The following is a 16,182-nucleotide window of genomic DNA, read 5'->3' as shown; positions in this document are numbered from 1 at the left end:
AATGTCCTACATAATTGCATAAACTAAAAGGGATTGTCCTGTAAAAAAAAAAATCGTAATTCAGGTCACTGGACATTGCCAATGATCCATACAGGACTATATCACATGTGTCATATTAATCATAAATGGATAATGTCCTATATAATTATGATTCTTTACCCTAAAAAAAAAAATAGGCCACATGGCAAGATTCTCTGTAAAAAGTCAATTTCAACCTTCAAAATGCAATCTTTAGAAAATCCACATCTGAAAGAGTAAAACAGAATATATGATCTTAGTCTTTTACACCATTTTTTCTGTACTCGGTCATTGCAGTGCTATTTCACCAAGATTGCACAGTGTGCCCATTTCATGCTCCCGTCAATCCCGAACTTCAAAACATTGTTTTCTCCTTATCTAAAGCACTCAGTGAATTTCTAGAGGCCATCATACACCTTACGACTGGACCACGATTCGATTTTGGAACAAATCGCATTTTGCTCATTTTAAAAATGTGAATAAAAAGTATCTTTTTATTTGAGGTTCAAATTAAATGAAAGAATACTAATATAACATTTTTGGATGATTTCAAGGCCTTATTATGGAGTAAAGGCCAAATAAGTTTCAAATCGTAGCCCTTCGTACGATTACTATGACGTCATTACGACTAGATATTAAATTCACTTTTATTATAATAGGATGATAGCATAGTCACAGATTTGAACATAATATTCGTACGATGATTTAGAACATTACACAGTAAGATATTCCATGCCTCAATTTTATATGCATCAAATTCTACTACGTTTTATTCCAAAATCGGGTCGCAGACCACGGCTTCATGATATAAGGTCCTTGTTTATGTATGTGAGTGAAATGAGGTTACTGGTATATAGATCTTTCAAATTATTCTCGATTTTTCCCCCTGTCTCCCTAACTTCCCCCCATTTCTTAAACTTCCTTTTCTTAAAAATTTCATCGACATTAATGTGTTAACTATATCCTTCATTTAACATGGTACCTGATCCTCGTGAAACTTTCCAAACATGTTATTCATAAAATCTCGTACAATTCTTTCTGTTATCGATAAAACCCACCGCCCATGGCGATCCATAAGCTTGAGACCAGATGATTATCGTAGAAAGAAATGATATTGGCTTGCAGAGGCGGCGCCATGGGGGACAGGGGCAGCAGCCCCTATGCTTTTTAAAGCAAGTTTTAGAAAAAAAAAGAGATTACAGGGAGGGGGAGAGGGAAAGAGGAAAAGAGAGAGGGGGAGAGAGATCTGCCCAACACTCTAACCCACGCTCTTCAATTGAAAATAGAATGACGTCACCTTTTGTATGTCTTGACCCCCACTCTAATAAAACATCAATATCCTGACGCCGCCCCTCTTTGCTTCAGATAAGATCAATACCAACGCCACAGCCATATTTGAAATGCAATAAAGAAACACAAGAACAAACCATGATCTAATATGTATCGCGCGTCAAGATGATTCGCGGTAAAGCCTCCACAATGAGACAATAAGAAATACACAAACATCACGAAGACATTGAACTTTGTTTTTGCGAATGCTTTTCAAGGAAATTAGGGGTACGCTGTCCGATCCATGGCCCGCAGACAAGGTATAAGATGAAGTACCTTCTCGATGGCAGGTGCGCCCAAGTTTCGAAGAGTTTATTAAGACCTGTCATGGTTCATGGTGTGGTTGCGATTGCAAGAAAAATCGTTTTGAATTAGCGACTTTATCGTAAATCTCACGTGTTTCTAATTTACCGATTTCATATTGCTGTTTTTTGTATTATAGTCTCAAATTAACAAACAATGTAAGATATTTGATTTGACTTTGGAAGTTAAACTTGATTAATAAGGATTAATTAAAAAAAAGAAAATCTTTATCACGATAATCAGCAGGGGTCACCCTTTCACAAACACGTTCGTTTTTAACCATGAATTGCTAATCAATGATTAACCTATAATATCCCGGAAAAGATAGCAATACCCAATTTTTAGATGGATACTCAAGTGGTATTTAACATGGATAAATAAATCCCGTCAATATGAAGAAAAACAAACGTGATTATTGAGTTAATATTATGACTGGAAAGAGAGAGGGGAAGTTTGATATTAAACTTTCTATTTCGTTTCTTTATCTCCACTAGTAACTTTGAACCTTTAATCGAAATGCAAAGTACCATACTTGCCTAAAATCGGTGGTAGGCCCGGGGGGTACGAAAGAAGATAAAAATTGCTGCGGTTGAATTGGTAACACAGCATGATGGCTAGATCAACGCTCACTTCCCGCGACGCTGCAGAGGCGCGGATCCAGGGGGAGGGGGTGCGAGCCGGCCAAGGCCCCAGTTTTGGCAACCTGCAGAAAAAGTGTCCGTTTTAACTTGAGAGAAACGCTTAAAAACATAAAGAAAAGCAAGAAGGAGGTTATACACATGTTTATTTCACGGCCTCGTAACGGCCGGCCTGACCCACTTAGGCCTACTCGCATCGGCACCGCATTCTGTTGGAACGCAAACCACGCTACCGCACCTGCGCGCCCATCAAAGACATTCTCGTTTGCTTGGGTTTCCTCAACTTGTTCTTTGTTTAAAGCATGCTTAAATCATCCAGTTTCAGATCAGAGTAGCAAAAATTTTCTGCTCGCGCTTCAATTCAATTAAATATTTATTTTTTCTTCCAATTGACATAACACAGGTTACATCCAATTTCATAAAAAAAAAAAAAAACAAATCAGTAATATAACAATGAATGTTATTACAATATATAATTCATGTACATTGAGGAAGGCGTAATAAACCCCAAAATCAGCAGCTAGGTGCTTGTGTCGGGATATACGCATGTCTACAACTAAACAACAAATACCAAAAGAAATGGCCAATAGAAGGTAAACAAAAAGAAGAGAGGAGAAGAAAAGAGCAAGAGAGGCGAGCAAGTAGAAGAAGATCGGGCATGAATTACTTCGCATGATGCAAGATGAATCTGCATGATTAAATAGTACAACAGGCATCCATGATACAAAGTACAACAACGAATGCATAGTGATTATATTATAGAACTGGTTATGTAACAGTAGATAGATAACCAATGACCCATCCTTTTCATGATTTACAAAACATGAATAGAGGTTTCGTTTTTAGGTCTGAATCCCCCTTTTTTGTTTAGATATACACCTATCCTGTTCATGATTACAAAAAGTGCTCAGAATGTCATCTCTACAGGTCGGAATGTCAAAAATTTTCAGCTCGCGCATCGCGCATGGCATTGTTTGATTGCTGAAGTATGTATAGCATTCATGGCTAGCTGCAAACATTCCTTGACATTTCCCTTTTCGATCAGGCCAGAACGTATATTAAACATTTCTGTTCGCGCTTCGCACTCTCATTTATTATATAGCTACATACGCATCTTGTTTACGATCACAAACATTTCCCAGAATGTTCAATTGTCAGGAAAAAATACACGGAATTTCCAAAGATTTAGCTTACTCTTGCACTTTTCGAATAGGGCTTATTATATCGTTTTATATAAATGTAGCTAAGAAGTGACTGTTTAGGATTACCCTTCAATGAAACAAACAAAAATCAACTTGGAGCGGCCGATCGGGGAGAATATGGGTGATTTTTTTTCGCCGCTGCCCCCTTTGGTGAAAGCTGGATCCGCCCCTGCTGCAGGAAACCACAACAGGGTTCTCCCTCTCTTGTGACGCCATCTTTTCATTAGATGAAGTTGATCGACGATAATATTCGGATCATAACTATACTCAAAGCTAATTGATACTGATAATTATGCTATTCAAAGCATATTGTATTGGATTTGTGCATAACATCACATTATTTGAACAATTACTGGAATTTATTTATTCATTTGGTTATTTATGTAATTATTTATTTATTCATTTTTATTTATATATATATTTTTTTTTTGGGGGGGGTCACACCGGCCTGTTTATAGTTTAAGGCTACTAATTCATTTATTGAAACGAATCTAGGGGCTTCGAATTCTCAAAAAAAGTTTTAACAAGATTGGTTATAGACTGACAGGCGTACATGGGCGCACTTGCATCAATGGGTCAATCAGTGAAAATTATATTCTTTGTTATGACAGGACTTTATATGGTATGCTAAAGAGGAAAAACTGCTTGGAAACAGAAGGGAAGATGTTTAATGCGAACAAACATGAATTATTCGTCCATATTTTGCTGAACGACAAAGCGACTTCTTAATTGAAACCCGTGAATCTTGATACATCTTCGAGGAATGAAATGCTATGAAATAAATTCTTACATATTATCCTGAGTTGACATCATGTTATTTGCTACTAGTGCCTCATGTATGTATTTTTCGATTTGGCAGTTCAATATAATTTTCTCGACTAAATCTGTATCAGAAACAAATATAGAATCGTAGGATGAATTTTATGCATTTTAGTGCTTTTTTTTTTTTGGGGGGGGGGGACTCCTTTGTTGAAGTCCTAAGGTTTTGGTTTTCTAGCCCCCATCCAACCAGTAGTCCAGTGTTCCGAAGACAATGAGAATACTAGAAGGGAGGATAACGAGTTTACCAGGGCTTCCTTAGTATCAATCAACCCGAGACATTATCATGATAGGCTTTTGATGTGACACTATCAATATATAATGAAATGATAGCTCCCATCTTGTAAGGATTCAAACACGAATAACGAGTTCAAGGCGCCCTGTATACAGAGACCGACCACGAGAGAGCATGTACACCGCATGGCACTGGGAAGCGGTGGTGCTGGGGGTGCTTCAGCACCCCAATATTTTTCTTGGAGGTGCTGCGTGTATTATCTTCCACAGGCATCACCCCCTGGAAATTGTGGGAGGTGTGCCAAAATGGTGAAATGTAACCGACGTGACCTACATTTTATACGTAACCCCCCCCCCTTTTTTGCTTGTCAAATTTGCTTGTCATATTTGTCTGGACCACAATGACCTTCCTTTGTGGAGTGAAATCATTTTTCTTCTTCTTTTCGGCTTGTCAAATTTACATCAGCACCCCAGTCAAAAAATCGTTCCCACGGCCCTGGTACACCTTGCAGTAGCAGTATGTTGGATATTTTAAATTTTGTATAATCATGATGCATCGGTCATGGATGCATAAAAGAGATTTCGCAATACTTGGCAGATACCTTTGTCGAAAATCGGTGGATCAAAACAGCAATGCCGCCCTGGACTCTGGAGAAACGACATATTTGCAATTTCTCGTCAGCTCCCAATCTTTGGACGATCTGCTAGTGTCTCGTCGGTTCACCAATTTTCGACAAAGACCTCTAAGCTGTCCATTGTGATTTTTCGGGCATTTTCAATGGATGTACTCTGTTCTAGAACCCGTACCCAATGCAATTGAGAAAACTCGATAATGCTGTGAAATCACACAACATGTTCTCACAGTAACGAACGCCCAAGATGCCGCCCGATTTACCTTTCTTTTCCTTTCTTTCTTCCTTCTTTTGTTCTCCTTTGTGGGGGAGGAAGACAAAATGCTGCCGACGTTCCAATAGGCTGGAAACCAGACTTTCGGCAGAAGGTGAGACAGAAGGAGGAAGAGGAGAATGATGAGGAGTAGGAGGAGGAGGGGGGGGGGGCAGAGAGGGAAAGAGAGAGAGAAAAAAAGAGAGAAATATATAGACAAATCGAAAGAAGTTAATTTTACATAGAAAAAAATTATTAAATTTGATCAATTTACCCGAATTGTACAGATCAGGACCACTAGCGTACCTACGGGGGGGGGGGGGGGGGGGGGCAGGGGGGGGGGGCACTCTGCCCCCCCTGACGAGCCACAACCCATACAAAATACATATCACTGCCCCCCCTGACGAACTTGAAAGACCTTTTATGCACCCCTGACGAGCTTGAAGACCTTTATTTATTTATTTATTTTTTTTGCTTGTCAATTTTTTTTTCTGGAACAATAACCTTTATTTTTTATTGAAGACCTTTTTTTTTTTTTTTTTTTGCTTGTCAATTTTTTTGGCGGCCGATTTTGCCCCCCCTGTGGAAAATCCTAGGTACGCCACTGATCAGGACGGATGTCCTACTTCTACTGTTCAGTAAACTTTACTCATTACATATGGGCAAACTTTAGACGACTCCATTCTTGCCTGTACAATTCTCAGGAGAATATTTTTTTCTGTAATAAAAAAAAACCCGCAGACACACAGAAATTTAATATGTAATCCAAACGACGGGACCTTTCAAGATTATTGAAGCAAATTTAATGCAGTCTAGACATGGGTAACATTTGTCAATGAGTGCTTACAAAATGTGACGATGTGACAAAGACCCGGAATCCGAAGTGACACATTTTTATGTACTCATCGCAGTTAAGGTGAAGGTTGAACCCGAAATATGATGATATTGGGTAAACATTATTCCGATATGAATTGTTATCGAACGAAATATCGCAGTAAATAAGTGATCTACTTGGAAGACGTTTAGCATGTTAGACACCATACTACACATATCCCTCTCTCTACCCAAGTGTTTAGCGAGCACAAAAATATTATAAAATATCATAATAAGGCTAGATCAAGGTTATGAAAACAATTTCAATATATATTGAACCAACTTTTTGTATTGCCTGAAGTGTGCAGTTACTGAATCTTGATGTTCCATTTGGCAAATCGTGTCCCATTGGGTTCAAAATTGGCAATTTTGGCGGCCATCTTGGATTTTTCATGAAAATAAATCATTTTTATATTTCATGCACAGACAATGGGAAAATATTAGGTAAAGTTGCTCCATGAGGGGAATCATGTGTCCAACCAACTTTGGGCATTTTTATGTATCCATTGTGATGAAAATTTTGGCCATTCTAAAGTAATTGCTGCATTTTTTTAACCTTACTGCACAATATGCTTCCCGCATTCATGGCATTGAGTAAATTACTGCCCAAAATTGGTTGGACACATATTTACCCTCGTGGTGATAAAAAATTTACCCAATATTTTTTCTTACAGTGTATACTTTAGATAGTAGAAATCGATCGCAATCGTTTTCTGGAAAGTCCGGTTAAATTTTTTTTTTTTTAATAGAATTTATGCCAAAATTTTCACGTTTTTGTCAAAAATTTGTATGTGCATTAATATCTATCTGTTTTATCATAAACATCAACAACTAATGCAAAATATCAGCATTCGACACGAAAGAGGAAATATTAACGAGAATATTGATATGCTTCATGACAGTATTAATGTCTTAATTTGCTTAGATAAAGGGCAAATACTTTCAAATGTATTACTCGATGTTGCGATAAAATGACACCGAAAAGCAACCTCCGTGTCCAAGTCACACTGAAATGATACCGACTACAAATGCTATCGCTGGCATACCTTTCAAGAGAGTACAGTGGCTTGAATCGGTCTTGCATCGCCTTTGTTGGTACGTGTGACTTACACGCACGTTCAGCATGTTCAGTTATTAGACATCAGATATTGGAATTTTTATAACATATTAATGTGCTAGCGTGGATATAAATAACAGGTAGAGGTTGCAAAATGCAAGGAAATTTTCAATCTCATTGAGGTGATTAGGCCATCGAGAGCGGTGTTGGCTCAGTCGGTAACGCGTCTGCCCGTCGAACCAAAGATCATGGGTTCGAGTCCACCCCGGGCAGATGACTGAAGCCAGTGCGTTGTGTGTAAACGTCTCTCCCATGTTTCATAGATGCAGGCTATGTTACAATGGAAAACTCTCCGTCCCTCGGATAGGACGTTAAATGGAGGCCCCGTGTAGAGAAGAGTCACCACCTTTGCACGCTAAGAACCCACTGCACTATTCGTATAAGAGTAGGGGGAAACCCCGGTGTAGTGGTCCACCTGCAATTCCCCCCCCCCCCAATCAGTTATATCGGGAGGAGAGACCTGCGGGTCATAGTGATTCCGTTCGCTTTTCGCCTCCCAGGCACAGGTGACGCCAAACAAATAATAATGATAATAATAATTTCGGGGCCAAAAAAGGAGGACGTTATGTTGCGCTCGAAGAGGCACAAATAACCTCTCCATACATGCCATACGCATTCTATTTCTCCCATTCAAATTTCTTCACACAGAACATTCTGTTGCACCAAAATTTGAATGTTTACAGCATGCAAACAAGACTTGTGTATGAAATGTTGTTTTTCGTTACGGTAGACGGTAGACACGGTATAGATGAATCATTTTATACGCCCCCCTCCAAAAAAGGCCCCCGTCAACTTCGTCATGCGCCATTCATGCACGCCTTTCATATAATGTAACAAAAAACACTCTGAATCCATGAAGCAGACGATGTACTTTTATTTCGACGGGTTGGCACAACCTTTTTTTTACTCTAGGACCACTTTGATTCTCAGATTTTTTTTCGAGGCCCACACCTACCAAAATTGTGAGAAAGCGATATGACTACTTGTCTCGACTCAAAGATAGACAATGATTATATTGACCATATTAGTGCGTAACTTTATGATCTTCTGCTGTGAATTCAATCCAGCCTTTTCCCTCTTGAAATACTCTTTTGGTTTTCCTGCACTCTCCGGATGTTTTGTGTTTAGATGTCTCTGAAGCGTTGACGTTTTAACATTTTGAAAGTGTAACTTCAGCACATTCGACACACATTGCTTTTGCATCACTGCCAGTCATGATGAATTCAAATTTAATGTATTCAGGGTCATATTTTCTTACAGTTACCTTCTCAGACTTTTCAATAGTAGATTTGATTCCTCCCTCACCCTTTCGCTTTGAAACACGGCCCATTTTGATGAAAGTGTGTTTCGTGAAATTTGAACATAAAGCTCTGAACCACATTCGAAACAAACAGTTTGATAACTACTGTATTCTTAAAGGTCCGGGCCACAATATTAACTACAATGTGCATGCACATGAGGCCTGAGGTTCACATCAAAGTTAGATCGAAATCATCATACAATGTGCATGTATATTGCAACATGCATGATACCTAAGCGTACTTTAGCTTTGTTTGACCCCCGTAGACCGATCAAACAACATTTTCGGACATGAAATAGTACATGTGAAATATACTTAAGTTTTTCCCCATTTTTTTTTCATCTGGAACTTCTGGCGGCCCACCTGAGAAGCGCTGGTTTACACTGTAAACATGCAGATAGACATGTATATGAATTGTTGTTTTCCGTTCGACGGTAGACACCTGGGCCCCATCTTACAAAGCGTTACGATTGATCCGATCAATTGCATCTATGGATGGCCAGCAACGTCAACATTTATTATGCATGTTTGTTCAAAATATTTTCTAGCTATGATGTATATTCATGCATTCATTGTTATTTTGAAACTTCAATGCGCTTCTCTTTGCATACAAAGGACATTGTGCAAATTTTTTGGTAGAAAAAATTATGACATTGATGGATTTCCATGGAATTACGATTGATCGGATCAATCGTAACTCTTTGTAAGACGGGGCCCTGGACACGGTATACATGTACATGAACCATATATACGCCCCCTCCAAAAAAGGACCCCGCCAACTTTGTCATGCGCCATTCATGCAGGCCTTTCATATAATGTAACAAAAAGCCCCATGGATCCATGAAGCAGCGCACACGATGTACCTTATTCAAACATAAGACCCAGTTCTTTAGTTATAGTTTTATTTCGACGGGTTGTGCTCCCAAGGAAAGGAAGGATATATTTTTTGTGTGGAACTTGTCTGATTCTATACGAAAAGGAGAATCTCGAAGAAGGTATGTTTATTCACATTTTTTGTATTTGCCTGATGTATAGAAGTCATTCTTTATTTCTTTTCTTTAAGAAATAAACAAATAGATTAGCTAATGCATGCATGGTTAACGTTTATATTGTAGCTCAACCAGTGGCGGACCGTGACCCGGAGGAGACAAAGCATTGGAGGGGCACTGTATTGTTTGTGAACAATGCTGTGCCCCTCCAATGCTTTGTCTCCTCCGGGTCACGGTCCGCCACTGAGCTCAACAATGAAAAGTAGGAAAATGGTTATGATAAACTGTTCAGTGCCGCACGCATATCACTATAATCACTGTCTCAATAGCCAATGTAGCCGTTTCTGCAAATGTGTGTGTTATTTTCAAACAAAGTTTAAGAAAATGTCACCAGTTTCGTTTTCAGCACACACATAACTTTAAAATAATGCAATGTGATGGAGAACAAAATCTGATAATGTAATAAAATTTCCTCATTTACAATGTCTAGGAGCGGTCAAATGAATAAACAAACTGGTCTTCTACATTCTGTGAGATAACGTAAGCTGATGACAACATCTCGGTAGAAGATAAGCTTAGCAGACACTACACAAACATACTTATGTAATCCACTATTTGCTTGCATGTTCGACAAAACGCAATGTATGTCGTATCAATACATTATCACTCCTATGTTGCAGAAAATGTCGATGTTTGCAGAAATGATTTCGGTGTCGTATCTGGCTACGACCACGGCCACTTTCCTCGTTGGATACCTTCTCGTCAAACAGCTAATTGGTAAACGATACAGGCTCCCGCCTGGTCCAAAAGGCTGGCCTTTCATCGGATCGTACCCAACTATCGTATCAGGAAAGTATGACCAAAGGGAACTATTTGGCATGTGGGCTGAGGAGTATGGGGATATCTACACGTTCAACGTCTTTGGGACCCGATTCGTCATCTTGAACAGCCACGACCTAGTTCAAGAGGCGTTTCAGAGCCCAGACATCAACGATCGCGCCCCAATACTTCCTTGTAATAGAGCCCTGAACAGACCAAACACGGGTGAGTCGAGAAAGACCATTTCAGACGGCTAAAAATTAATTAAAATTTTACAATTTTTCGGGGTCAAGAGGATGCGGGTTGTAGAAATCCTTCTCAAAAAGCAAGAACTACCCGTAAACCATGTTATAGTAGGTCCATGCGTAAACGCATTGTTTTGAAATGAAACCTCTTCGGATATATCGGCCATCCAGTGTTCCAACCTATTTTATGCAAAATATATGAACACATCAAGGATAAGTCGAAATGCAACCATTTCTTTATAAACACCTCAACATGTAGGGAGCCCTATTATCTGTTTTGATACTAAAGGATACGTTATAGCTGCCAGTTTATTGCAGAAAAATACAGCTAGATAGGTACAACTTTTGTGCGGGGCTTCCCATTGCTCCGCGAAGTATTTTAACGGATTTCAAGGTGGCGAGTGTATATTTGAAAATCGTTCAGCTTATCAACTTAATTGTATACCCGTGTCCAATTGTGAAGTGAAATTAATACTTTACCAGCATTTAGTGTTGATAAATGTGATTGTTTTTTTTGTAAATTTATTTTCAAGGACTCGGGTTAATCTCAGAAAACGAAGGCCCACTCTGGAAAGAACAACGCCGTTTTGTCATCAGTAACCTCCGTAATGTGAGGAAATCAAACAACAATTTTGAGGATTTGGTGATGGCGGAAGCGGCCAAACTTGTCAAAGAATTCGCCAACCGGAAGTGTGTTGCCTTCGATCCAGCTGACAGTATTTTTGTCACGGCATCCAACGTTGTCATCGGCATCGTTACAGGAAAGACCTATGACTACAACGACGAGGAGTTCGTGGAGCTCACCAAGAAGGCGCGGGCAATCTTTGAATGGATGGGTCCAGGATCATTCTTCTACCATGTCCCAGTACTGTCCTACATGCCTTTCGAGATCAACAAGATGGGAGATGCCGCTGCTAAGGGTATGTTCGACTTTCTGGACAAGATCCTGCAGAGACATCGGCAGTCATATGACCCGGCAGACAAGCCAACAGACTTGATAGAGGATTTTCTACATGAACAGGCGAAACGAAATGCAAAGGTAACCTAGCGAATGAATGAGGTTTAATCCCAAGGACAGTATCAAATAAAGGGAGGCTCGCATTAATCTATTCATTCATCATTTAATGTACACCCCTGCGTTTCCATTTTGTTTGGTCTTGATAATCATAATCGCTAGCCTAATTACCATCCAAAATAATCGTTAAGATGATATGGCATTCCAGACTCTGAACTGTGAGATCTAACAGGATTGTTCCTCTCCTAGGCTTTATATATGTCATTGTGTCATTGACTACGCAAACTCAACGCACTCATCTTTTCTTATAGAAAATGATTATTACCTGCTTCCATAAAAAATGGCACCCTGAATGAGAAAGTACAGATTTTACAGTATTCTCAGCCCGTAGCCGGGCAAACTCACCCGGCAAATCCGCAAATATTAAACGTAAAAATACATGATTATCGATTTTATAAAGCTGCACTGCCTGTGGCATGTCACCATGTTGATGAAGATTCGCAGGATATGTGTATGGCGCCATAATCTGTCTTAAAACATCGGAAAGTGCCTTATCCTTCTAATAAGTATTCAATTTGTGGAAACCAGAACGCAACTAACCATTCTCCATTCTTCATGCTACAAATAAATTAGATGATCACTTTTAATATATCCTTGTCCGTGGAGCGTTGTGGCCCAGTGGATTAGTCTTCGGACTTTGAAACAGAGGGTCGTGTGTTCGAATCCCAGCCATGGCGTAATTTCCTTCAGCAAGAAACTGATCCACAGTGTGCTGCACTCAACCCAGGTGAGGTAAATGGGTACCGGTAGGAAGTAATTCCTTAAAAAGCTGTGTGCGCTATGAACGCCTAGCTTAGCCGGGTAATATAGGAGCGCCTTGAGCACCTAACAAGGTGGATATGTGCGCAATATAAATACCCTATATTATTATTATTATTGTCTTTTACAGAACATGGATGTGGGATCGTTCAATGATCTATGCCTTAAACAGGTTGTATGGGATCTCATCCTGGGTGGCTTTGAGACTGTCTCCACTAGCATTTTGTGGTACTTTCTCCTCATGGCCCAACACCCAGATATACAGGTAAATTCCCAGTCTCTTTAAATCATCCTACATTCTCAAGTTGAATGGACAATCGTATATGGATACAAGTTTTCTCCTTCACCATGTTTACTAGAGCACACGATATTTATTCTAATTTACGCTATGCAAACAATTGCCACCCAACAACTCTGCAAAAAAATAATAATATAAATGTCTTAAATGTCTAAATTGTGTCTTACTGGAGTGAACAGTAATGTGAACAATAATGTGTCAGTTGATGGCATTTATATTTCCATATACTGCCAAAAAAAGACCTAATTCCGCTGCCTTTAATGGAAACAATATTTGTCTCAAGCTCACTTGTTTTGCACACCATAACTCCCTAACGACCTCGATTTTGTCTGGCCAGGTTATTTATATTTTAAAAGCCAAAGTTGTAGAAATGACATTTCTTATCCGTTTCATCACAGGCCAATGTCCAGGCCGAGCTCGATAAGGTCGTCGGGCGGGATCGTCTCCCATCCCTGTCCGACCGCCACAAACTTCCCCACACGGAATCGACCATGGTGGAATGCTATCGAATCTGCAAGGTTCTCCCTACCCAAATTCCACACCGTACTCGTTGCGATGTGAAGATTGGAGGCTACGACATCCCGAAGGGAACGAACGTCGCCACGAATGCCTACATGCTCGCGTCCTCGGCTGCTGTCTGGAGTGATCCCGAACAGTTCGTCCCGGACAGATTCATCGATAAAGAGTCGGGACTGTTCGACAGCAAACTGGAAGCTAAACTTATGGAATTCGGAAGTGGTAAGTGGTAACTTAGCGTGGAGTTATTACGAGAGGGGTATTTCATGAAGCTGTTCTTTAAGTTACCGTGTTTGCGTCAGACCGGAACATGTTTTGGTGCGCTTAATTAATTTCTCATTCCTTTTTATTGCCATCTTGAATCACATGAATTTAAATTATTGTTGTTAACTTGCATGACTTGTGTCCCGGGACTAGTATCAGTACCCAAAATAATCGAGCGGGCACAACTTGGCAGATGGGTAAAAAGTTCTAAACAGTCGTGAACAAGCGAACACCTCGAAATTTTTGTCGCCATCGACACCAAAGCTGTTGATGTCTCAGTGGTATTTGCCATGCTAACAATAACAATTTATTACGATTGTCTTTTTTCAGGTCGAAGGGTGTGTCCTGCAGAACAACTGGCTCGTACAGAACTCTTTGTGTTCTTCACACACATCTTACATCGCTTCACCCTTAAACTACCGGAAGGGACACCCATTTCTATGGCGGGAAAGTGTGGTTTGACGTACCATCCTGACCCCTTTAAATTCGAAGCGGTTCCCCGAAATTCAACCATCGAAGAAGGGGCTTTCCTATAGACATGATAGAGGGTTGCCGGAATTGTAGAATATGTGACCAGCCAACTCAAAACCAACACTAAGTCGCTATGGAGGCTTCTCTGTTTCCTTGTTTTTTGAAGCTCTAACTGAAATTTCTTTCTTTTCAATAAAATATTGGTGTCCGTTATTGTTGATCAAAGCTTAATAGGATGTTCTTTTTCCGTCTGGATAATCATTTTGGCGACTTATTGTTGGTCTTTGGGTGGCTAGTCACGTCGTGGCACGTCATGATTGTGGCTTCAATTATTTTGCACAATGTTCAGATTTGTATTCAGTCTACTTACTGGACAAACCGATATTATATTGTTTTTAATAACCTTTCTTAATTTCCAAAAGAATGCTTAATGAGATGATGAGCACGATTGTAATCATATATGGTTGATTTCCGGGATACTATATTTTTTTATTATTACAGATATTTAGGTGAGGGAAAGAAAGTAAGATAAAGTATATTATGCTAAGCGATGAGGTTGAAATAGTGTACTTCCAAGGTTAAGTGGTGGAGTATTATCTAGCATAATAGTCACAGGTGAATTAAATACGGGAAATAAAGTATATGGGGTATGACAATTTGGTATGTTATTTCGATTTACGATTTATCGTTTTTGTAGTATGACGTAGGTTATGGGTATTTATCGTAGTCAAAGCAGTCGTGATTATTATTTAACATAATGCGAGAATATTATTGTTGGAGAATACGAGGCGGGAAATGGAGTATATTGTATAAAGTTTGGCATTGAAAAAAAAAATGAAGGGGAAAAGTGTAAAATATGAATCACTTTTTGTATTAGAATTTAAGATAAATGAAAGTAGTTGCAGTAAAAACTGATTTCACGAGAAAGTCAGTAAAACCAAGGTTAAGTATTACTATATCATCGTGGATCTAGATCTGGTACAGTTATATAAACTTAACTTTGAGAAATCTTGAAATCTACGCTGAAAAATGTTCACACCGGAGATCACCAACACAGATAAGCGCACGTGGGACAGTGTGTTATTATTGCTTTGAATGTCGGCCCGACGCTTGACCCGAATCCCGTTCTTATTTGCTAATTTCTCCGGAATTACACAATTTCTTCCAGAATCCTTTGGCACATATTTTTTATTTATGCAAGTAGACACTTTGGTGGTAATTTCATTGGATTCTGTACGAACTTATTTTGAAATTATCGTTACCACAACTGGCATTTATCTTTAAGAGTCCGTAACAAAATAGTGTAACGTAGGAACAGGCATTTGTTGCTGTCAAAAGCAGCCCTTATTATTGTTTCATCGAAACAGAAGTCTGTACTTTTTTTTATATAGATTTTTCCCAAGCTATTTTGAAATTCTGAAGGCAGCACATCATTTGTCGCAGCCGCCATTGCTCCGAAAAAAGTCCGAAATGTTGTCTAACGAGATAGACTGACCCCCAAAGTACACTCCCGTCTGTTTATATCATAACATAATAATCATTCATATTTCGAAGTAAGGATTTGTGTTATTGAGTAAATGCTGAAATATGAGTGCAACTTAAAATTTGTTTTATGCGTGGCAATTCATATGGATTTTGAATTGACCGCATGTTGTTGTTGTTGAATATGATGGCGCTCTTCAATCTCTCCAGATTATACGCGCCAGTCACTTTCGTAAGTAGGACGTCGTCGGCAAAGGCGGTCCATACGACGTTAAACCTTTGGTGACGATTATATGACATATTAAAGGTAAATGCTAGTTTTGGTAACGATATCAAAATGAGTTCGTACAGAATCCAATGAAATGACCACCAAAGTGTCTGTTTGTATAAATAAAACGCATGTGCCAAAGGATTCTGGAAGAAATTGTGTAATTGCTGAGAAATCAGCAAATAAGCACAGGATTCGGGTAGAGCGTCGGGCCCGACGCTCAAAGAAATAATTATACACTGTCCCACGTGCGCTTATCTGTGTTGGGGAAGTTCAGT

General features: G+C 39.3%; 1 protein-coding gene across 2 annotated transcripts; it reads left to right on the top strand.

Moving 5' to 3' along the window:
- The first annotated feature begins 9,325 nt into the window (after positions 1-9,325).
- On the top strand, positions 9,326-14,979 carry LOC129260437 (cytochrome P450 2D6-like). 2 transcript variants are annotated; one of them, XM_064099938.1, is made up of 6 exons: positions 9,326-9,713; positions 10,388-10,751; positions 11,305-11,810; positions 12,736-12,870; positions 13,302-13,641; positions 14,014-14,979. In XM_064099938.1, exons 2-6 carry the CDS (start codon positions 10,391-10,393, stop codon positions 14,217-14,219), a joined length of 1,548 nt encoding a protein of 515 aa, XP_063956008.1. In that variant the 5' UTR covers positions 9,326-9,713; positions 10,388-10,390; the 3' UTR covers positions 14,220-14,979. The 2 variants fall into 2 exon arrangements, with proteins under 2 accessions (XP_063956008.1, XP_054754389.2); XM_054898414.2 differs by lacking the exon at positions 9,326-9,713 and having other exon boundaries at positions 10,335-10,751.
- Positions 14,980-16,182: the final 1,203 nt, after the last annotated feature.

Source organism: Lytechinus pictus, chromosome 5 (assembly GCF_037042905.1).
Source record: "Lytechinus pictus isolate F3 Inbred chromosome 5, Lp3.0, whole genome shotgun sequence".
Taxonomy (NCBI): Eukaryota; Metazoa; Echinodermata; class Echinoidea; order Temnopleuroida; family Toxopneustidae; genus Lytechinus; species Lytechinus pictus.
The sequence above is the reverse complement of the archived record's forward strand: the minus strand, read 5'-3'. Positions and strand labels throughout refer to the sequence as shown.